This window comes from Bubalus kerabau, chromosome 1 (assembly GCF_029407905.1).
Source record: "Bubalus kerabau isolate K-KA32 ecotype Philippines breed swamp buffalo chromosome 1, PCC_UOA_SB_1v2, whole genome shotgun sequence".
Classification (NCBI taxonomy): domain Eukaryota; kingdom Metazoa; phylum Chordata; class Mammalia; order Artiodactyla; family Bovidae; genus Bubalus; species Bubalus kerabau.
In genome coordinates this window covers 27,859,022-27,881,460 of record NC_073624.1, presented here as the reverse complement: position 1 = coordinate 27,881,460, position 22,439 = coordinate 27,859,022, and the positions used below count along the sequence as shown (strand labels likewise).

General features: G+C 39.1%; 1 protein-coding gene and 1 non-coding gene across 3 annotated transcripts; both read right to left on the bottom strand.

Annotated features, from left to right (window-relative positions):
* Positions 1-17: 17 nt before the first annotated feature.
* STRAP (serine/threonine kinase receptor associated protein) lies at positions 18-21,647 on the bottom strand. 2 transcript variants are annotated; one of them, XM_055571128.1, is made up of 10 exons: positions 21,213-21,647; positions 20,350-20,485; positions 11,440-11,521; positions 10,559-10,631; positions 8,289-8,385; positions 7,585-7,722; positions 3,888-4,024; positions 1,738-1,887; positions 1,288-1,350; positions 18-583 (listed from the first exon to the last, which is right to left on the bottom strand). In XM_055571128.1, the coding sequence occupies exons 1-10, from the start codon at positions 21,322-21,324 to the stop codon at positions 522-524; spliced, it is 1,050 nt and encodes a 349-aa protein (XP_055427103.1). In that variant the 5' UTR covers positions 21,325-21,647; the 3' UTR covers positions 18-521. The 2 variants fall into 2 exon arrangements, with proteins under 2 accessions (XP_055427103.1, XP_055427095.1); XM_055571120.1 differs by having other exon boundaries at positions 1,288-1,353; positions 21,213-21,646.
* Positions 8,684-8,867, bottom strand: LOC129642595 (small nucleolar RNA SNORA23). Its single transcript, XR_008709847.1, has one exon. It is a non-coding gene; the product is annotated as a small nucleolar RNA SNORA23 (small nucleolar RNA).
* Positions 21,648-22,439: the final 792 nt, after the last annotated feature.

Sequence of the window (22,439 nt, the reverse complement as noted above, 5' to 3'; positions counted from 1 at the left end):
AAGAAACACACACAGCATTGTTTTAGAGCCATTTTATTGAGACAACTAAAAACAATTAGATGTTCAGAAGCAGTGTACAATAAAAGAGAAATCAAACTGTTACTTTATCATGTATTCCCTCTTCTTTATAACTAAAGCAAAAAAAAACCCCAGCTTTCTGCTTTTAAGGGAAAGGTCAGAAAAATAGGCCAATATATTTTCCCTCTTCATAACAACATAAACAGCTACAAGAAATCTAATTGTAATAAGAGAAATTGGATGTTGGCTTACACATATTCATTAAAAAGACAACAGATCATCACATTATAAGAGCATAACTCCACCTGCCTTTAGCTGATACTCTTGTGTTTTCATTCATAGGTATCACCAAGTAGGTTAGTTCCCGCACTGGAGCTAATTCATATTCCTCATTATTTACTGCTCATGTTGCTGTAAGCAGAGAGTAACTCTGGAGGCTGACGCTTTTCTCCGCTTGTTTTAGTCCATTAAGTTGTGTACTGTCTGTGGCATTTGCCTGATGCTCAGGCCTTAACTTCAGGAGTTGAACTATAGATGGAATCTGAATTCTCTGAAGCAATTTCTTCTACAATTCAAAAACAGGAAGTCCCATTAGTCGACTTAAGGAAGGGAAGAAGCCACTCTATATTTCTGTGAGATTAAGGAATGAATGAAAAAGTTTTTCAAGCGTGCTGGTGAGGGGAAGCAAAAGAGAACAGTGCACAAGCCACGAACGATGAACCGAGGCAACTAAGAAGCAGTGAGGAAAGACTTGACCATTTCCCAGCAAGCTCTTCTACTCCAGGGGGGGCTCTCATTTGGGCTACATTTTCAGTGACTTCAACTGTCTAGTAGACACTGAATTAAAGTCAGATTTTTGAAGATCTGGCTCCCTTTTATTGATTTGAATTTCAATCAATATTACATTTGATCAGAGCACATTACAATTTATAATTCTATATTTGGGAAAGAGCACTTGGTGCTTAACAAGTGTTAAGTAAAAATTACAACTGCAACAGTCTATTTTAGCATCTGCCTCCTAAGTCAAACTCTAAGATCTTTAAGAGTAACCATATCAGTCATCTCCATGATACATCTCCTTGGCTAGTACCATGCAGTAAGTATTTAAAATGATTTATCTTTTATGTATTTATATGTATATATAAATATACATATATTTAAATTTCCTATAAGTATACGCTTACATTGAATACATTTTGTCAATGAGTTAACTAATACTTCAATTTTCCATCCTCCAAGACCCTACAGAAGTTAAATGTTAGTATTTACCTAGCTCCTCTTCTGCTGTCTCTGGAAAATTGATCTTGGGCTTTGCCAGCTCACCACTATCTTCTTCTATGAAAAGAAAAGCAATGATGAGTACATGAATTAAAATGTCATGAGCAAGTTCTAGTATTTTAACAACTATGAAGAGTACACCAAGACTATGGCAAGCAATAAACTACAAAACACCTTTTTTAATAACTGTAATTCTAAAATAGTATATCTTTCAGATTCAGACTTTTAGATCCAAACTATAACTACTTGGGATCAATAACAATATTTTTATTAAAAACATGCCTACTGTACTAGTAAGGATCAATAAGTAGTATTATTCAGAGATTAATGGATGATTTATTCATCAGGCTACTCTTTGCTTAAACCTTATTCTAAAGAAGACAGAAACAGAGACAGAATCAATAATGAAAAATGATACAAAATTATGAATAAAATTCTTACCAGGAAGCACACATTTCCAAAGGCCATATGTTTTTCCTACCACAGTTTGCCACAGTCTCAATGTTCCATCTTCAGAACCACTGGCATAGAGTTCTCCATCAGGACTAAACCTCACACAGTGAATAGGACCAAAGTGTCCTTTGTAGGATTCTGAGAAAGAGAAGGGGTATTAGATAATTTAATACTTAAATAGGACATTAAGTATTGATACACTAGAAAAGATGTGAAATTCCTGAGGGCAAAGTCAAAGAACTATACCGAATTAAAACTCAATTGATTCTCATCATAAACAAAACAAAACAAAAGAACAAGACTTCATGTTCCAATAAAGATAAAAGAGACTTCCATGATGGTCCAGTGCTTAAGAATCCTGCCTGCGAAAAGCAGAGGATGTGAATTTGATGCCTGGTCTGCGAAGATTCCACATGCAGCGGGACACCTAAGCTGTGTGTCTCAGTTACTGAGCCAAAGCCCTAGGGCCCACAAGCCACAACTACTGAGATTGTATTCTGTGAGGAGAGAGATCAGTATGAGAAGCCCAAGCACCGCAACCAGAGAAGAGCCCCTGCTTGTCACAACTAGATGAAAAGGCTGCACACAGCGCAGCCAAAACCAATAAATTTTAAACAGACATCTAGAAATCTCTTTTAAAATAAACCAAAAAAAAAAAAGATAAAGAAAGGGAGGTAAATGACACCCCACCTTCAAGTCTACAGAAAGCAAGTCTAAAGTTTATCAATTCAATCCCCATTTTCAAATCCTAACTCACTATTTACCAGGGAAGCAATTCTTACTATGACTACAGAGAACCACCAGATGGAGCTCTTTTACACACTCTGCCTCTCATACTCTCCTAGCAGAAGAGCTGTAGTCCACTGATCACAGAGTATGAAGATCAAGGATCAATACCTATCCTATATAGAGTTTAATGAGAAAATGTACACATTAGTAGTGGTGTTATTCTGTTTAAGGCATATCCTTATTTCCGAACTTTTTTCACTTACTTTCTAATGCCTCATCACTTTACCAGTTTTCAAAACTGTTTATTAGACCAACGTTCTTATTCTGGAGAAGGCAATGGCACCCCAATCCAGTACTCTTGCCTGGAAAATCCCATGGACGGAGGAGCCTGGTGGGCTGCAGTCCGTGGGGTTGCTAACAGTCGGACTCGACTGAATGACTTCACTTTCACTTTTCACTTTCATGCATTGGAGAAGGAAATGGCAACCCACTCCAGTGTTCTTGCCTGGAGAATCCCAGGGACAGGGCAGCCTGGTAGGCTGCCATCTATGGGGTCGCACAGAGTCGGACACGACTGAAGTGACTTAGCAGCAGTAGCAGCAGTTCTTATTCTGTCTCCATGTCCTCTCAACTCAAAGACATTCATGCACTAGCTTCTCTCAGGGAATACCATAACTGTGTTATCATGAATATAAAAAATTATCATAAGAGTAGAAAGAATTTGAGATTTTGAAATAAGAATGTCTGCATCCAAGGTTCTATATTCACGAATTGCAACCTCAGATACCCAGCAAATAATTTACTTTCTCTTCTTCAGAGAATAAAACATGTGGCCAAACATCTAAAACTTGAAAAGTGACATTAAATAAAAACAACGGGAAAGAATCTCTATTTAAGTCACTTAATATTCAACCAATAAATTATGAACACTGAACAATTAAAATAGATTCTATTTAGTGTATTCACTGAGGTTATATTTACCCAACACAAGCCATCAGTTTTCCCAAAGAAGCAAAACAAAACTGTGTTTTCTTCTCTGTGTACAATTCTAACAAGCTTAAGTTCACTGGGCTGTAGAGCAGGCTAGCTAGAAACCAAGTGAGTGCAGTGCAGTGCAGTCCCTCAGTCGTGTCCGACTCTTTGCGACCCCTCTTTACCACGCTCCTCCATCCGTGGGATTTTCCAGGCAAGAGTACTGGAGTGGGTTGCCATTTCCTTCTCCAGAGGATCTTCCCAACCCAGGGATTGAACCCATTATAGGCAGACGCTTTACTGACTGAGCCACAAGGGAAGTCCTAGAAACCAAGTAGGAGCTAAAAAAAATTGGCTAACTAAGGTGTTAATCACTGAAACCTAACCTTTGATCAAGGTACCGACACAATCTTAAGAAAAAAAAAAAGACAACTTACCTAATTCTTCTCCACTATTATAATCATACTTATAAAGTTTAAAATCTTCACCACCTGCAACAACAAATTCTTTCTCAGGATGAAGAGATGCAGAATTGATGGTTGCTGGAGCTTCAAAGGATTTAACTGGGTCCAAACTAGAAAAAAAATTAAACAACATTTATAAGTTTTGAATATTTCATAAATAATATGAGGAAATAATGTTACATTTAAAATGTTCCTAAATTCTAAAACTTAAGGAATAATACAATATCCATTTATTCAAACATACTGACATATGTGAGGAAGACAGAGGAGCGTGGCGGGCTACAGTCCACAGGGTCAAAAAGAGTCAGACACGACGCAGTGACTGAACAACCAAGTGCTGCTAAAAAAAAAACAAACCCCTCTAGGTGTGGAAATAAGGGAACCCTTATACACTGTTGGTGGGAATGTAAGTTGGTACAGCCATTATGCAGAACAGTATGGAGGTTCCTCAAAAAGCTAAAAATACAGTTGCCATTATGATCCAGCAATCCCACTCCTGGGCATGTATCCACACAAAACTATAATTCAAAAAGATACAGGCATCCCTATGTTCATAGCATCACTGTTTACAACAGCCAAGACTTGGAAACTAAATGGTCACCGATGGATGGATAACGAAGATGTGGTACATACATACAAAATACTACTCAACCATAAAAATGAATAATGTCACTTTCAGCAACATAGGTGGAACTTATTATACTAAGTGAAGTAAGTCAGTAAAAGAAAGACAAATGTCATAAGATGTCACATATGTGGAACTTAAAATATGACACAAATGAACTTATCTACAGAACAGACCCACAGACAGAATGGACTCATGGTTGCCAAGGGGGGTGGGGGATAGGGTAGGGATAGAATGGGAGTCTGGAGTTAGCAGATGCAAATTATTATATAGAGAATGGGTGAACTAGGCCCTACTGTAGAGCAGAGGGAAATATACTCAACATCCTGTGATAAATCTTTAATGGAAAAGAATATAAAAAAGAATGTATATGTATGACTGAATCACTTTGCTGTAAAGTAGAAATTAAGTCTTATAAGTCAACTATAATTTTTAAAAGAGGAAAAACAACAAACAAAAATACATCTAAATAATATTAGGGGAAAAAAAAAAAAAAACCAGAAGCCTACTATGCCCAAGCGAAATTCACACCCAAAATACACAGCCCCTTCCATAGAGGGCTATCCATTTTGTGCAGTGAATGCCTTCCTGGAAACGATTAGGTTGGTTAATGAAAACAGTATGGCTAATGTACTAGGATTTTTACTTTGGAAAAAAAAATTTAACTCTGCATTGTTTAATTTTTCCAGGACAAACATGCATTACTTGGTAAATAGAAGAAGTTTTTACAGCAAGTAATTAACTAATATAAAGGATTATTTGTATACTATTTTCAGCTGCTGAGAACTTTTAACTTTCTGCAAAGGAAAAAGCTTTAATGCTGTGAAATATAAAACTGCTCAAAATGGCTCAGTTTTTAATTATCAGGCTATAAGATAATAACTAAATCTGAGACTATAGCTAAGTAATAAAAATCAATGCATAACAGCAACCTCCCCTGAACATCAATGAGTTTGGGCATCAGCTCTTTTCCAGTCTAACCCTAAAAATCCTGAAAGGCTTCCAACACAAAACATTAGAGCATTTCAACTCGGAAATGCTGCCATCCTACTCCCATCATCACACACTACAAAGCCTGAAAATGAAAGTTAGTCATGACTTACACAGATCACTGAATAGCAACTTTCTGGCTTAAATGGCAGAATATTTAATAGGCCAGCAAACCTCTACCACCACCATTTCAGGCAAGGTTCTACACCAGGGCTGCACGCTGCCCAAGTCCAGAAGCAACCAATGAACTCAGCTGCACAATTTAATGGTTTTGGGCAATAACATTCCATTATCAATTCACTGTGTGTGTGTGTGAACTCTCTAGCATTCTTAATTGCTCATCTCCATCTTGATTGCCTTCTCATTTCTTCAGCTATTCAGTGAAGCTCAGCTCTGCAAGTGGCCCTTTACAGAGAAAAGGTCAGGACTGCTGGTCAGAATATAATGTGGTACATTCTTTATGGAAATCAAATATGTGGTATGTACACTAAGAACTTTAAACACATGCCTACCCTCTGTTTTGTTTATTTAAACTAGTTTTTTCAGGGGTTCCGTTTTTACTCCTCAATAGATTTTCTGTATTTCTCACACGCTTCTTCACCCATCAATTCATTTAATTCTGAAGAGTTAGTCAGTGTGGCCATTATCTTCATAACAAGATCTGTTGACAAGTCCTGGCTTTTCTGCAAGAGCTTCACTAATTTCACTTACTTCTCCTGAGAGAGGAGAACAGAGCTCACTAGTAGTTTTCACACTTTCCAAAGCACCTGGCTCATCTTGTCTGTTCAACCTTGTTCCAACTTCAGGCAGACTAAACATCTCCCAAAGATTCCTGTGAAAAATTGTTGATCCCGACTATTCCAACACCATCTTCTGTTGTTATCCCCTCATGTTCCTCTGTGATTTTACCCACCCGAGAGCGGTGCAGTGTGTGGGAGGCACTTGTCCAGGGCCAGGATGGGCAGACAAAGCTGCACACAGGCTGCAGACTGCGCCAGCCGTGACATTCCTGACCTCTGAACTGGTAACTCTACTGACAGGGTTCTCTTGTGAAGAAACATGCAAGAGATGTGACCATAAATCTCACTGCAGAGTTAAAACAGGGGAACTAATGTGTGACATGGTAGACTCTATAATGCCTCCCTGGTGGTTCAGATGGTAAAGAATCCGACTGCAATGCGGGAGACCTAGGTTCGATTCCTGGGCTGGGAAGATCCCCTGGAGAAGGGAAAAGGTACCCACTCCAGTATTCTAGCCTGGAGAATTCCAAGGACTGTATAGTCCATGGGGTTGCAAAGAGTCGGACACGACTGAGTGACTTTCACTCACTCACTCAGATTCTATAATAATACACCTAGTAAAAATGTTTTCAAAGAATTTTAATGGCTAAGAGGATCTTAGAATAAAAAAATGAAAATTATACTTATTAGGATTCTGGTAACTAAAGGAAAAAACACATACAAACACATACTGCCCCCAAGGAAAAAAGACTAGCAAAAAACACAGCTACCAGTAACTTTCTGGTTCTATGGCTATAGGATTATACCCAAGTTTTTTAAAATTTTATTTTCTAAATTTCCAACATAAGCATTTAATATATTCATAATCATAAAAATTAAGTCTACTTATAAAGAATTCATTAAATCTATGCCCTATTTGGAAACAAAAAGGAAAATCACTAATTTTTCTGTAATTTTAAAGTGAAATGGCAGAATCAAGATTACAGAGGTTTTAAAGTAATGAACAATATAAATTATAGCATCAGTCTAGGGATCTTTAAAGAAAAATATACATTAAAAATTGTTCAATTTTACCAATAAATGTCCCAAACACCTGGAAATTAATTTGATTAATTCTTCCAATTAAAGTCTACCAAATTTTCAAAAAACTCACTATTACTAGGTATGGAAACAATCTTCCTCCGTATTATATCACATAGGCCAAGATTTGCCTTTAAAAGCATTAAATACCTTAGTACATGCCTTGCAAATGTTAAGTACACTAAACTGCCCCTTTGTTACCAGAAAAGAAAATGAAGATACTCCTCAGACATACCTTACTGCACTATGAAAAGCAATAGATCGTCCATAAGTTATTACCAAAATCTCTCCCTCAGGAATGTATTCCATACTGCTAACGGACATATTAAAATTTAGAGATTTCACTTCCGTCATAGTAGCATGATCCCAAAGGCTGCATAAAAAAGAAAAGAAGGTGGTATTTACTCATTTAAGAAAAATACTTACAGCTTAAATTACAACTGCAGATTAACCAATGAAAAAATAACCACAACTGTAGTAAAACAACCTCCACTCCAACTCACAAATCACAGATGATACTGAGAAATGTGGCTTTCGCATAAAACATCAAATTATTTGGTAGCTTGTTGGTAAAGTCAAAACTAATACTTTAAATATACCTCCCAAATGATTATGCTATTAAGATACATCTCCTAATCTAATCAATTTCAGCACTGCTCTAAATAATGGTTCTTACACTCTAACACCCTATGGCCAGCCAGTCCACTCACCCAGGTTAAGAGCACCTGCTTATAAAAAGATGTCAACAGTTTTAATTAAGTCTTGTGAATCCCACTCTATGTTTATAACAGGCAGCTCCAAAAAAATGTGACCCAGATGCAGACACAGTTGTAATGTTCAGACACAATTCTTCCTACATGATAGTTATAGGAAACTTAACTATAAGCTCCAAGGTCAAACATGTTTTCAACTTTAAATTATTAAAGAAAAATTACTCACCGAACAGTTTTATCATCTGCTGAAAGGATCTGTTTATCCTCACTGCACCACAAAGCCTTTTTAATACCAGAGGTGTGACCACTGATTTCCTTAGGTTCTTCACATAAAACAATTTAAAATACAATTGTTAATACACTTGCTATGTCTGGGCAAAAGCAGATGTTGCAGGCAATACCATTCAACACAATTTTAACTTTGGGCAAACCACTTAACCTTTTGAAGGCTACATTTCTTCACTGGTAAACTGGGATTAACAATAGTTACTATACCTCAGAGTTTAACAATCGAAACATTTAAAGTTGCTCCCCGGGCCCTGTACCATCACTTAAAAGAAAAAGTTACTACAGGCATCTTACATTAAATTCCCCAAAGGGACAATCTCTATTCCCAAAGTTTTGTGTGTGGGAATTTGGAGGCTGGCCAGTGGTGGACAGGTCCAAAGAGACAACACTAGACCAGTACTATGATCCCAACTCACTCTTTGGCTGCATGATGTTTGTGTGGATAGCAAGAACTGAATGCAAAACACAGACAGACACTGCTATCAGACACAGATGAAAACCGTGCACACATTATAGCAGCCATCCCCTGAAGTTTCTAATCTGGTGTCTGACAGGGTAAAAGTTCTTCTTTCTAATGCAAGACAGTGGAAGAGTCACTTTCAAAGGCAGCTTTGAGAAAGGGAAAAGAACACAAAAGCTAACTGCCTGAGCTTTGAACTATCTTGCTGAGTCAGAAGGTACAGTGATTTGGTGAGGTCAGAGTAGTCTGCTGTTTCTGCATAAAGTTATTAATTCCCAGGTACCAAAGGAGAATAAAGATAATGCAGTTTGTTTCCTCACCTTAGAAATACCTTTAGAAAAGGTATCTCGAGGATAACTGCTTAACTTCCAACGTAGCTTTGACTTTGTTATAAGCTTCTAAAGCTTACTGACTTATGAATAAACTATGCCCACAACACAAAATTTAAGAACCCAATTAATATATAATAAATAAAACTCTTTTTCTCATATTTTAGTCGCTTTTAAAATATGCAGCATGTGATTAGGAAAGCACTGAAATACTGCAAAATGGAGATGATGCTCTGGACTAGGGAAGAAAATGTATCTCTTACAACTTCTGTGCACTGAGAGAATTTATAGAGGAAATGTCAGATTTCACCATCCAATTATTAAAAATGTGTATACCACAAACCTTACTAACAAAATGTAAAAGCAAATGACAAATTAGAATAAATTTTAAAACCAGTAATAGAATGAACAGGTGCTTATTAGTCCACAAAAGTAAATTAAAATGGTATTCAACAGTATTTTAACCTCATGAATTGTTTTTCAAGTTCCCATTAATAAGAATTTTTCTATTAAACTGGCAAAGATAAAGCTAGTTAGTGTTTGCTGGAATAGGTTGGCTATAGGTACATTTTTATACTTCACTGGTGGCCTCTTTGGTAATATCTATTTATGGCTTCCAAGTATATCTCCTTTTTGTCCCAACAATTCTATTTCTATGTAGATATGCTACAGAAACAACTGTGAAATATTTGAAACTATAAGGATGTTTAGCCTAACACTGCTTATAATCTTGAAAATTTGTAAATAGCCCAAGTAGGCCATAATAGGAGATTGGTTAGTTCACTTATCCATAGAATGGAAAGTCATAAAGTCATTAGAAAGAATGAATATAGAGTATTAAAAGACATGAAAAAACTACTACAGATTTTCAGCATTCTTCAGCATAGCTGATATACCCATGTGGTTCAAAAATCTAAGTATGTATATACATTGAGAATTCTTACCCTTCTCACCTTCTACAGATAATAACCACTCCTTCTAACCAAAAGGTAGTTAACACTGTTATGTACCTTTTAAGACTTAGTGTCATAATAAAAGTTTATCAGGATATATTTTTTTCTTTAAATAGTGTAAAAAAAAAATCCATTAAAAAAAATCTGCATTAAAAAAGAAAAAAGACTGGAAAAACATCAACCAAAAACGAAAGACATTAATTAATAATACTGGATGATAAGACTTTCCTGGTGGTCCAGTGGTCAAGCTTCCAATACAGGGGGTGTGAGTTTGATCCCTGGTCAGGGAAATAAAAGACCCCACATGACAGAGGTGGGGAACGGACTGGATGGTGGATTAAAATTTAATTTTTTCTTTGTGACTACATTTTCCTAATTTGAGTACTGAACATGAATTCCTTTAATCAGGAAAAGTTATTTAAATTAAAAGAAAACAAAACCACAAATACATATGAATTAAAATTACCTGCTTCAGGTTTGTTCAAGTCATATATGCGTAACAGTTTATCCTGTCCCCCAGTTAACAAGTAATTACTATCCTGAAAACACATACAAGTAAAATGGTATTAGATTAACTACTTTAATAGTTATATCTCTTTGCAGCTTCTTCAACACTACATAAAATGCAAATAAAGTTCACAGAGATCACAAAGAGATGCACACAGATCAATTATTCCTGAGAAAATACTATAGAGCATTTATCTTTCTCATAATTGCCAAATCCTGTAAGCTTCCCAGTTCAAATGTCACATCACCAACCATATGACTTCTCTCAGTTGGCTCTGATCCCGCTGCCTACTGAGTAGTATGACGATGATCTCAAATTTATCCTCTCCCTTCTAAGTCACTGGGAAACATTACTTGGGTTTTTCAGATGTTTGTTACTATTGTTGATACAAGAGTTCCAGGGTTCTTAAAAATCTCATAGGATCAACCAAGAAAAAATACAGTTGACTTAAACAACTCAGGGATTAACGCACCAGCCTCCACACAGTGGAAGATCCACGTTATCAGTTATAGTCAGTCCTCTATATATGTGGTCCCCACCCGCCTCAGTTCCCCCACGTCCAAAGATTCAATCAACTGTGGACTGTTTAATACTGCAGTATTTACCACTGAAGAAAATTCATGTTAAGTGGACCCGTACAGTTCAAACTGTTATTCAAGAGTCAACTGTAAATGTGTATAGTTTAATCTAAAGTCAAATCAAATGTAACCAGCATATACAAAATATTCCCCCACAAAACCAAACATGAACTAAATACAAACCAATCAAATATAAAACCGTAGACATATCCTATAATAACAGCAATTTAACTCCCTAAAACAAATTCCACTTTCTAATACCTGCGTAAAATCCACCGTCTTGACAATGTGTTTATGAGCCAGGGTCATCAATTCATCTCCTGAGACAGCATCCCATACTTTGCTAAAAGTAAAACATAAAAAAGTAAAAGACAAACATGGTAATTTTGATAATTAGTTACCAAATGAGTTATTTGAGATGTTATATAAATGTATTATAAGGTAAAAATGATACAGCAATATAATTTTGACAATGGAAAAGATCAAATTTAAATAAATAAGATCCATGAACCATAAATCCTTACTTTCCTTTTAGCCTGTAGCCATAATATTCTTATAACACGACCGCAAACATTTTAACCAATTCAGTTTCACCTTTCCAATTGTTTTCATCTATACTCTCATATACACGAGAAATGAGATGAAAAACAATAAATACTTAGGAGAAAGAGATTATATAAAATTTTAAATCAAGACAGTAGAGAAAAAAATACTCTCCCATCTCTCCCTCAGAGTTGACTTATATTTTCAAATCCTAGTCCAATTAACCTCCACACAAAGCATCAGCCTTTGATTACATAATGCTAATGTTGAGGATTTTAATTATAGGTTTTTAAATCTCTCAATTGTAGGTTTTCCAACAAACCCATCCCAACCCAAAGTATATGTGTGATTGTGTGTCTATACACACATATGTATGTATGTGTACGCTGGGGGATAATGATTAAATAATAGTTCACAGAAATACTGTTAAGAAGTTCCCCCAAATAAAAAAGCTTGAACAATAAAGAAGAAAAAATTCATTTTAGATCAGAAGAGGTGATTGAAAAATAAACAAGAAAACCTTCCACAAGGCAAAAAGAAACTGTTATGAGGAACAAGCTATGCTTCATAATTATTCTAAAAATTCCATTCTTAATGTAATTGACATTTATTTTTAGGAATAAAGTGAACAATGAAATAGAGAAAACAAAAGAAAAACAGAGAAAGCAAGGAGTATTTTTTCTTCACTCATTAAACATAGAATAAACATATCAAGTATGTCACTCAAGACTCAAAAAGGAGAAAAGGGAGACAAACGGGAGGCACAAAAGGGAGAAAAAAAAATGATCCCAAAGTTCTTGCCTCAGTAGTGTTAGCTTTAGCTGAGGGGGGAAAAAAAAAAAAAAATATATATATATACACACACACACACAATAATATGTTTAAGAAATATAATTAAGGAACTTCCCTGGTGGCCCAATGGTTAAGAATCTGCCTGGCAATGCAGGGGACATGGACTCCATCCCTAGTCAGGGAATTAAGATCCCAAAAGGCGGGGAGCAACTAAGTCAGCGAGCCACAATGAAAGATACTGCATGACATAATGAAGGTCCGGAGGGCCTCAACTAGGACCCAGCCCCATGCAGTCAAATAAATTTTTTTTAAAAAAAGAAAAGAAATAAAATACAAACACACATGGCTATAGAGACACAAACAAAAACCACACCACAATTTATGTCAGAAAGTCCAGAAAATGTAAGCATCAAAACCAGTAGCCTTAAAGAGCATGCTAAAGCTGAAACTCCAGTACTTTGGCCACCTGATACGAAGAGTTGACTCATTGGAAAAGACTCTGATGCTGGGAGGGATTGGGGGCAGGAGGAGAAGGGGATGACAGAGGATGAGATGGCTGGATGGCATCAATGACTCGATGGACGTGAGTCTGAGTGAACTCCAGGAGTTGGTGATGGACAGGGCTGCCGTGCTGCGATTCATAGGGTCGCAAAGAGTAGGACATGACTCAGCGACTGAAGGACTGAACTGAACTGAGAAATACATCCTGGGAAAAAATGGAAACATTGTAGAGAAGTGTAACAGTATGCTCAGAGAAACAATGTCAACTGTGAGTAGTATTGCTACTAAACTCTCAAATACTTCTCTTTGCACAGGAAACCTATTCCACCCTCTCCTATTTCCAATTCAACTCTCTGGTCCAACCAACTTTCCCAACCTCATTTTGCATTATTTCTCTGAATCTAGTCACATCAGATTATAAACAATCCCTCCAACAAGCCATGGCTCCTCTGCCTTTGCTCATAGTGTTCTACTTAGTCTGTATTTTTATAATCTTAGGGTTCCCTGGTGGTTCAGTGGTAATGAAGCCACTTGCCAATGCAGGAGACGAGGGTTCAAACCCTGGGTCAGAAAGGCCCCCTGGAGAAGGAAATAGCAACCACTCCAGTATTCTTGCCTGGGAAATCCCATGGACAAAGGGATTGCAACAAGAGTTGGACACGACTTAGCAACTAAGCAACAACAAACTTTACATTCTCAGCTATCATTGTTCTACTCATCCTCAGGGTTCATCACTAATGCTATTTTTTCACTAAACCTTCTATTTTTCTCACTTCCATCAACCATTCCTTTCTGTTCTTCCACAGAACTCAGCTTATACTGTTTAATTTTACTTTACTTTTAGTTTTGTCCACATGTTTACTCTTAATCACAGGGAAATCAGTAATAAGAGTTCACATAGATTACATTACACATAGACTACACATCAAAGGAAACTATTAGCAAGGTGAAAAGACAGCCTTCAGAATGCGAGAAGATAATAGCAAATGAAGCAACTGACAAACAACTAATCTCGAGAATTTACAAGCAACTCCTACAGCTCAACTCCAGAAAAATAAATGACCCAATCAAAAAATGGGCCAAAGAACTAAACAGACATTTCTCCAAAGAAGACATACAGATGGCTAACAAACACGTGAAAAGATGCTCAACATCACTCATTATCAGAGAAATGCAAATCAAAACCTCTATGAGGTACCATTTCACACCAGTCAGAATGGCTGCGATCCAAAAGTCTACAAACAATAAATGCTGGAGAGGGTGTGGAGAAAAGGGAACCCTCTTACACTGTTGGTGGGAATGCAAACTAGTACAGCCACTATGGAGAACAGTGTGGAGATTCCTTAAAAAACTGGAAATAGAACTGCCTTATGATCCAGCAATCCCACTGCTGGGCATACACACTGAGGAAACCAGAAGGGAAAGAGACACGTGTACCCCAATCTTCATCGCAGCACTGTTTATAATAGCCAGGACATGGAAGCAACCTAGATGTCCATCAGCAGATGAATGGATAAGAAAGCAGTGGTACATATACACAATGGAGTATTACTCAGCCATTAAAAAGAATACATTTGAATCAGTTCAAATGAGGTGGATGAAACTGGAGCCTATTATACAGAGTGAAGTAAGCCAGAAAGAAAAACACCAATACAGTATACTAACGCATATATATGGAATTTAGAAAGATGGTAACAATAACCCTGTGTACGAGACAGCAAAAGAGACACTGATGTATAGAACAGTCTTATGGACTCTGTGGGAGAGGGAGAAAAAAAAAAAAAGAGTTCACATAGATTAGACTGCTATAATTAACAGAAGGTATCAAAGGGCTTCCGAGGTGGCTCAGACAGTACAGAATCCACCTGCAATGCAGGAGACCTAGGTTCGATCCCTGGGTCGGAAAGATCTCCTGGAGAAGGGTCTGGCATATCACTCCAGTATTCTTGCCTGGAGAATCCCCATGGACAGAGGAATCTGGCAGGCTATAGTCCATGGGGTTGCAAAGAGTCGGACATGACTGAGCGACTAAGCACATCAAAAGTGAAGAAAATATCAAATATATTTGAAATCTTTATCCTATTCACATACTCTCGAGTCTCAAAGAAACTGGGCGATGTCCTTAGAGATACTAATTTCAAGGATATTCAATCATCTTCACCAAACTCCCCAAAATAAAATTATTCTGCTTAGATCATGTCCATTCATTGTTCCAGAAGCAAGAACTGGAGCGACTGCACTAGTACCATGCCGAGGGCCTATATACCTACACTCGCGTTCCTCCCACTAGATACACTAGTAAAATCGAGTGCCACCCTCTCCAACAGAGCATGTTCTAGTCACTTGTACTAACTTTGGCATATTTCCATTATTCCCAATAATAGTCCTAAAAACAGCTTAGAATCCTAAAAGGAATCTGGAATAACCTAAACTCCGGGCAAGAAACTGGTTATTAACTAGCTGGCTACAGGGATCAAATCAAAGCAAGGGAAAGGACATCCTCCATAGAGCTCCCCTGAGAGAAATGGCTGGAAGGGTCCATAAAGGAAGATGGTTAATGAAACATCATTAACAATACCCTTGCAACAGCTAATCCTGTAGCATTCATTTCTGTACAACTCAAGAGGTACCTGCCATCTCCCTAAACTAGTGATACTTCTATGTCCCCAGTTTTTTGCATATGATCAATGCTGTCTGTTCAATACTTTTCATATTCTGAGAAAGGACTTAGCAGTCTCAAAAGAGGGGCTGCTTAACATACTTCTTTAAGGCCTTAACAAAAAATTAAGCTATTTCGGGAAAATAACTGCCTGTCTTAACAGGACAGCCAAGCCATCAAAAAGGAGACACGAGCACCTTTGATTTATTGAGAACCTTACTCAGAGAAAAATTAGCTCTTCCTGTTGGCTTTTTACAAGAGGGAAAAAAAAAAAAAGAGGATAAGGAGATGTGGTGGTAACATTAGCTCTATGAATTAAAAGACGAATTAAAAGATATAAAGAGAATGGTGTTTCAGGGATAGTTTCAGCTGACTTGCCTGCCCAAATTACCTCAAGATAACATTCCAAACTGACTCACAGACCAGCCCTGCTGAATATACTCTGTCTATAAGAAAATCGGACAAAATTCTCCTTTAGATAAACATGACACGTAAAATTACACTAAGGAGCTCTTCTTTATTGGGTCAAGTTCCATAATAGCAGAGCCCACACAGGTCATTAAATGGGAATACAAAGAAAGGATGCACACATCCCCACACTTCACAGACACACACACAGCAAACGAGGGTCAAGGCTCAGTTCCCACTAACCAAGCACCTGCTATGCAACAGACACAAGGCTAGATTCAGGCATGTAAGTGGGAAAAAATCGCTGATTTGCCCCCAAACCACGCTTGGCTTACATTCATTTGACAAATATGAAACAAGAGGTTTAAGAAACATCTCATGATCAAACTGAAAATACAAAGTATGGCTAGCACATGAACTGAGGCCTTGTTGTTATTTAGTTGCTAAGTTGTGTCTGACTCTTTTGCAACCCCATGGACTATAACCCACCAGGATCCTCTGTCCCTGGGATTTTCCAGGCAAGAATACTGGAGTGGGTAGCCATTTCCTTCTCCAGGGGATCTTCCTGACTCTGGGATGGAACCTACGTCTCCTGCATTGGCAGGCAGGTTCCGCTAAGTCACCAGGGAAGCCTGAACTCAGGCCTGCTTAATGCAAATGCTTACATCTTTCCCACTGCTGTTGCTGCTAAGTCACTTCAGTCGTGACCGACTCTGTGTGACCCCACAGACATCAGCCCACCAGGCTCTCCTGCCCCTGGGATTCTCCAGGCAAGAACACTGGAGTGGGTTGCCATTTCCTTATACAATGCATGAAAGTGAAAAGTGAAAGTGAAGTCGCTCAGTCGTGTCCGACTCTTAGCGACCCCATGGACTGCAGCCTACCAGGCTCCTCCGTCCATGGGATTTTCCAGGCAAGAGTACTGGAGTGGGGCGCCATTGCCTTCTCCGACTACATCATGGCATCTGAAAGCCTGAACTGAGAGGGAAAAAACCCAAAAGTATTCCCTCCTGCTACTTAGATCTACTAGAACTTCCTTGCATGAAACCCAAAGGTTTCTTGGCTTTAGCCACAGATGTTCCAAAAGAACACATGATTTTGGTCTATTGGAGAGGTAGCTATCAGTGTTACCTTACACGTTAACATTTACATGTGTACTAGATTTCAGGTAATATTCTAAATATAAACATATCAACTCATTTAATATTCACGACGAATGAAAGGCGCTCAGTTGTGTCCGACTCTTTGCGACCCCATGGACTACACAGTCCATGAAATTCTCCAGGCCAGAATACTTGAGTGAGTAGTCTTTCCCTTCTCCAGGGGATCTTCCCAATCCAGGGACTGAACCCAGGTCTCCCGCATTGCAGGCAGATTCTATACCAGCTGAGCCACAAGGGAAGCCATTCACGACGAGAGGTAGGCACTATTGCTATTCTCACTTTTATAGATGATGAAACTGTGAAAAAGAGAGGTTAAATAAAGTTCCCAAGATCACAGAGCTATTAAAGGATGGAGCCAGGGTTCAAACACAATCTGGCCCCAGCATTCATGATTTTAATAACCCCGTGTAAACACAGACACTAAGACCTGAAATGTTAAGAAAGCCCCAAAACAACACTGAATACCTATACAGAGAAACGTCCTCAATGTATGACTTGGGTTATTAATGCTGTTAGTGACCTAAAAACAAAGATAACTGTGCCTCTAGCAGCAAGATAAAATCCTGACTACTCTTTTCAGAACTCTGTTAAACATTTAAAGTGCCATATTTTTCACACCTTTTTCTCTCTCCATTTCAGAGTAATTATCACATGAGCAGTAATTTCTGTCTAATGCATTTCATTTCTTTTCCTAAGGGCTGGCATTACAATTTGTCAAATGTACATCAGGTGTTCACAGATTTTACAGAGATGGGTATCATTACTAACAAGCTTCTGTTCAAGTCTCAGATCACAGCAAGACTGTCCATCAGGCAAGAGAAGACAGAGCATTTTGCTCATGTCATTAGCACTCATGTTTGAGCCAGATAACACAGAACTGAGATTAACGGAAATGAATCTCTCCAGAAAAGCAATTTAAAAGATTGTCTATTTTAATGCTAATATCTGTAGTGTCTAAGATCTTGTTACATTTTACCTAATCAAATTTAAAATATCACTTTATTAACTATTAACTTAGCCAACTGAGGACCTAGTTTCAATAATGATATTTTAAAAATCCACCTAACAAATATCTGAAATCTCCTGGAGAAGGAAATGGCAGCCCACTCCAGTATTCTTGTTTGGAGAATTCCATGGACAGGAGAACCTGGCAGGCTACGGTCCCTAGGGTCGCAGAGTTGTTAATTCCAATTTTCTATCTCTGTTATGAAACCAATGACATTCTCTCCCAGTGACAATGTTCCTAATGGACTCAGCAAAAAATAAACTTAGGAGAAACTGAAGAAAAAAAAATAGGTTGAACCCACAGGAGACATAAATGTCTCAGAAAAAAAACCAAGATCTGTAATTCATCCATTCTTAGTCCTTCTGCTTCAGAAACTTCCTTATTTGTTTGACAAAGCACTGAACAAGCCGGGTATACAAAAAAATATAAGACATGGCCCATGGCCTCAAGAAGCAACAACACGTAAGTCAGAAAGTACTGTAAGAGTCAGAAGTTTAACACGGCCAACAGGGTGAGCAAAAAGAGGGAATGGACACCCTCACCTTCCAGTCCTCCACAAATCTTCCCTGTATGAGAATCACTTTTACTTTCTATTTTTCACATCCCATAATTAACAAAGGAGTCTGTCACATTATAAGCATGCATGCCGACCTCTAAAGCAACATTTGACATTAAAGGATTTACATAAAACCAAGCAGTTCCCTATTTTATCAGAATTGCATAGACTCACAACAGGGCAAAGCACAAACCCTTACAATGGTTATGCATAAACATAACAACATCTATTCTTTGAAGGCGAAGAAAAAAGTTCAAATTGACATTTTAACTTTTCTTACTGCTCTCTCATCATCTCAAATTTAATCCCACATCAGCATGGGATTGTATCTCCCTCTGTTTATTTAAAAATTCTATTTAACAAAAAAAAAAGTATGTATTGTAAAACTCACTCCATGCCATAGAGCTCTACAAGTTTCAACAAATACAGTCAGGTATGCACCACCTCAATCAATCTGCCTTTATTTTTCATAATAAGCCTAGTATGTTTAATTTGCTTAATACAAAGGCACAACAAACACATTTACAATTGCTCCTTAGTGTAAAATTCTGTTTAAAAAAACCAATTTTTAAAAACCACTTTCACTCTCAAGACTCTCAACTCTAACAGTTTACCGCATGTACAATAACCCTTGACATTGTCTTCCTTAAAACATTTAAGTGTCTGCTAAGTCACAAACATTAGGAAGTAGAGGTACCAAGGTTATATAAGATATGATACACATGAGCAGACCAGAAAGTGGGTCACTGGCAAGTCAGCTTAATAATATACACAAAAGCCAAAAATCAGAGTAAGTAAGGTCCATTCTGGCAACAATGAGTGTAACCAGACTGTGGGGCACGGGGTGTGCAGTGCAGATGATGATGGTGAATTAGGATGGGCCAAAGTGTTAAAGAGGCAACAACTGAAATTTAACCTTTAGGCCGATGATTAAAGGCTGCACATCAGAATCACCTAGAAGAACTTCGGGTAAGGAAATAACTGTTGTTGGGGACTTTACCGCCCCCCCCCACCCCCGGACCAATATGTATATGAGTATTTTAAAAGCTTCTAATAATGTACACCCAAGGTCATGGATCACTGACAAAGCAGAGGTAAGACAGGAAAAGCATTAGCTAGAGAAGTGATCAGATATTTGTGTTCAGGAAGACAACTGACAGCACCAGGGAGAATGAACAGATGGGAAACGACTAGTGGTAGAGACCTGAACTAAGATGGCAGTGACATAAGAAATAATGGCATCAGCAGACATTCTGCTGGTGCAATCAACAAAGATGATGATAATCTAGATACAAGGGGAAATCAACAATTTAGATTTCACCCTTACACAGAATGAAGTCATTTGAGTCTCTGTGAACAGTTTGAGAACCTTTTAAGAGAAAGAAGCAAGTAGGATCAGGCCGGAATTCTGGTGAGATCAAACACGGGGTGTTCCATATAGTAGGCAGTAAGAATTTCACGAGTAACCTTTAACGACGTTTTGATCATTTCAGAGCACAATCCACAGAGAACTCCGAAGATGGCCATTTCTGGCTGCACTTACGCTGTGAAATCTGCAGCGGCTGTCGCTGCCTTGGTTGCATCTTTATTCAATGTTGCGCCCCAAACGGCACCCTTATGACCCAAAAATGTTCCAATCCAGTCTCCTGTATCTCCCTGGCGAAGCATAGGCTTACCATCTAAAAAATATTGAAGAAGACATGTGACTTAGAAGTTCGGAGGACTTAAAATCTAAGGCTCAAACATAAAACGATCATATTGAAAAAGAAGTGGAAACTGTTTTTGTTGTCTGAACTATTCTCACTCATTGGGGTCACTAAGGATCGTTCAGAAATAAATTCAATGAAGAACCCAGCTGCACATTCTCTCTGGGAAGCATCTGTAACTAGGTGAAAAGATTGACCTGCGTCAAAACAATCTAGATTTGAGTCTTATTTTGGACAAACTTCTTAATATAAATCTCAGCTTCCATCACACATAGCTTCCACTTGAAAGATGGAAAACGGAAATGAAAAATTCCATACGAGAAAAGACTATTCAATGAGGTAACAGGAATGCTAAGTCTTCGTAAAATAAGGCCTGGCCTAGTAGCTGCATTCTGCCAAATCCTTGAGAGATATTTACACTGTTTGTTGGCCGGGACGTCTAGGCAAGCGCACAGTTCAGCTTTTCCAAAAATAGCAATAAAGGTAAAACGAGAAGCCTTCGTTAGGGGCATTACTTAGGAAAGCCTCTCGGCGTCAGCTGCGGAAGCCCTAACAACTACTCCTCTCCCCATCAGCCCGCCGTGGGGCCCTAACCTCAAACGCTGCGAGAGCCGCAGTTCGTTCCGCAACGGGGATGCCAACCTCGTTCGCTTTCCGCCCGACCTCAGCTATCAGGGGCCCGACTAGCGCCCCCGCTCACCTTTGCAAGCGCTGATTAGAAAATAGCCATAAGGCGTGATGCCACTGAAGGCCAGATCCACCACAGGCCGCGTGTGGCCGGAGCAGGTGAGCGGTGTCTGCCTCATCGCCATGGCGGCTGCGAGCCGAGCAATCCCGCTGCAGAGCCGAGGGGTCGTCTAGTCTTTTCTCTCCTGTGTGGCAGCGCCTCCGGCTCTTCAAGGCCCCCCGCCCCGACACTGACGCTGGGCCAGGGCACAGGAAAAGGCCAATCCGGTGGCTCCAAGGTCAGGAAGGGGTTAGGGACGGGTCAGGGAGTCCGCGACGGGCGACCGACCGCCGCCGAGGGAGGGAAAGGGAAGGAGGGAGGAGAGTAGGGGAAGGGGAGAAGCGCAGACCCGGCGGCCGCGACCCGTACCGTCCACACCGGTACCCGCAGGAAGTGATGACACCAATGACGCTAAGCGTCCGCCGGAAGTGACGAAGCGGCGGGAAGGCGGATTCGCCCGGCAGAAGCTGCATACAGGCGCGAAGACGGCAGCGCGCAGGCGCGAAAGCACGTATGGTGAACGCGTGACGCTGGCCTCCACGCCTGTACGCACGGCTCTTGGCGGAGCTTTTGGCTCTGGTTCAAAATCGGCACGCGGAGCTCTGAGCTCTAACTCCAGAACGACAGTGGCCATGCAGTTTCTGGGCACAGTTGCCAAGTGCGAAAGCAGGTACTGCCCACGTGAACCTGGCGGCCTATCTAGGTTGTGCACCAAGCAGTTCAGGCGGCTGGACTGTGCTGGGTATGTGAACATCTACCTTTAGTTGTTCCCAGCGATGACCCAAACCTGCAAACAGTAGGAACTTTTTTTTATTCCTAACAGTTGTATACGGCAGCTCCTCCGGGATTGTCTCCAGGGCCTTTAAGTACATTCCCCAGCCACTTAACATTTCTCCATTGCGAGTATTTTAGACGGGCTCTGTGAGTTTAAATATAGTTAATTTCAAATTACTTTTTATTTTGAGGCCTTCGAAGAACTCGAGAACAGTGGTCCTCAAATTCTTTGATGAAATACATCAGTAAAGCTTGAGTTCCCATTCCCAGTATACGGATAATAATTTGTAAGTTCAGTTCAGTTGCTCAGTCGTGTCCGACTCTTTCCAACCCCATGGACTATAGCACACCAGGCCTCCCTGTCTATCACCAACTCCCGGAGTTTACCCAAACTCATGTCCATTGACTCAGTGATGCCATCCAACC

What these genes read in the sequence shown, in the direction of transcription:
- STRAP (XM_055571120.1), bottom strand. Translation starts at nt 21,324, where the DNA reads ATGGCGATGAGGCAGACACCGCTCACCTGCTCCGGCCACACGCGGCCT. An exon ending in TTGGAAATGTGTGCTTCCTG is followed by an intron (nt 1,354 to 1,737) that starts GTAAGAATTTTA and finishes TTCTTTTCATAG; the next exon opens with AAGAAGATAGTGGTGAGCTG. An exon ending in GACAGCAGAAGAGGAGCTAG is followed by an intron (nt 584 to 1,287) that starts GTAAATACTAAC and finishes TTTGAATTGTAG; the next exon opens with AAGAAATTGCTTCAGAGAAT.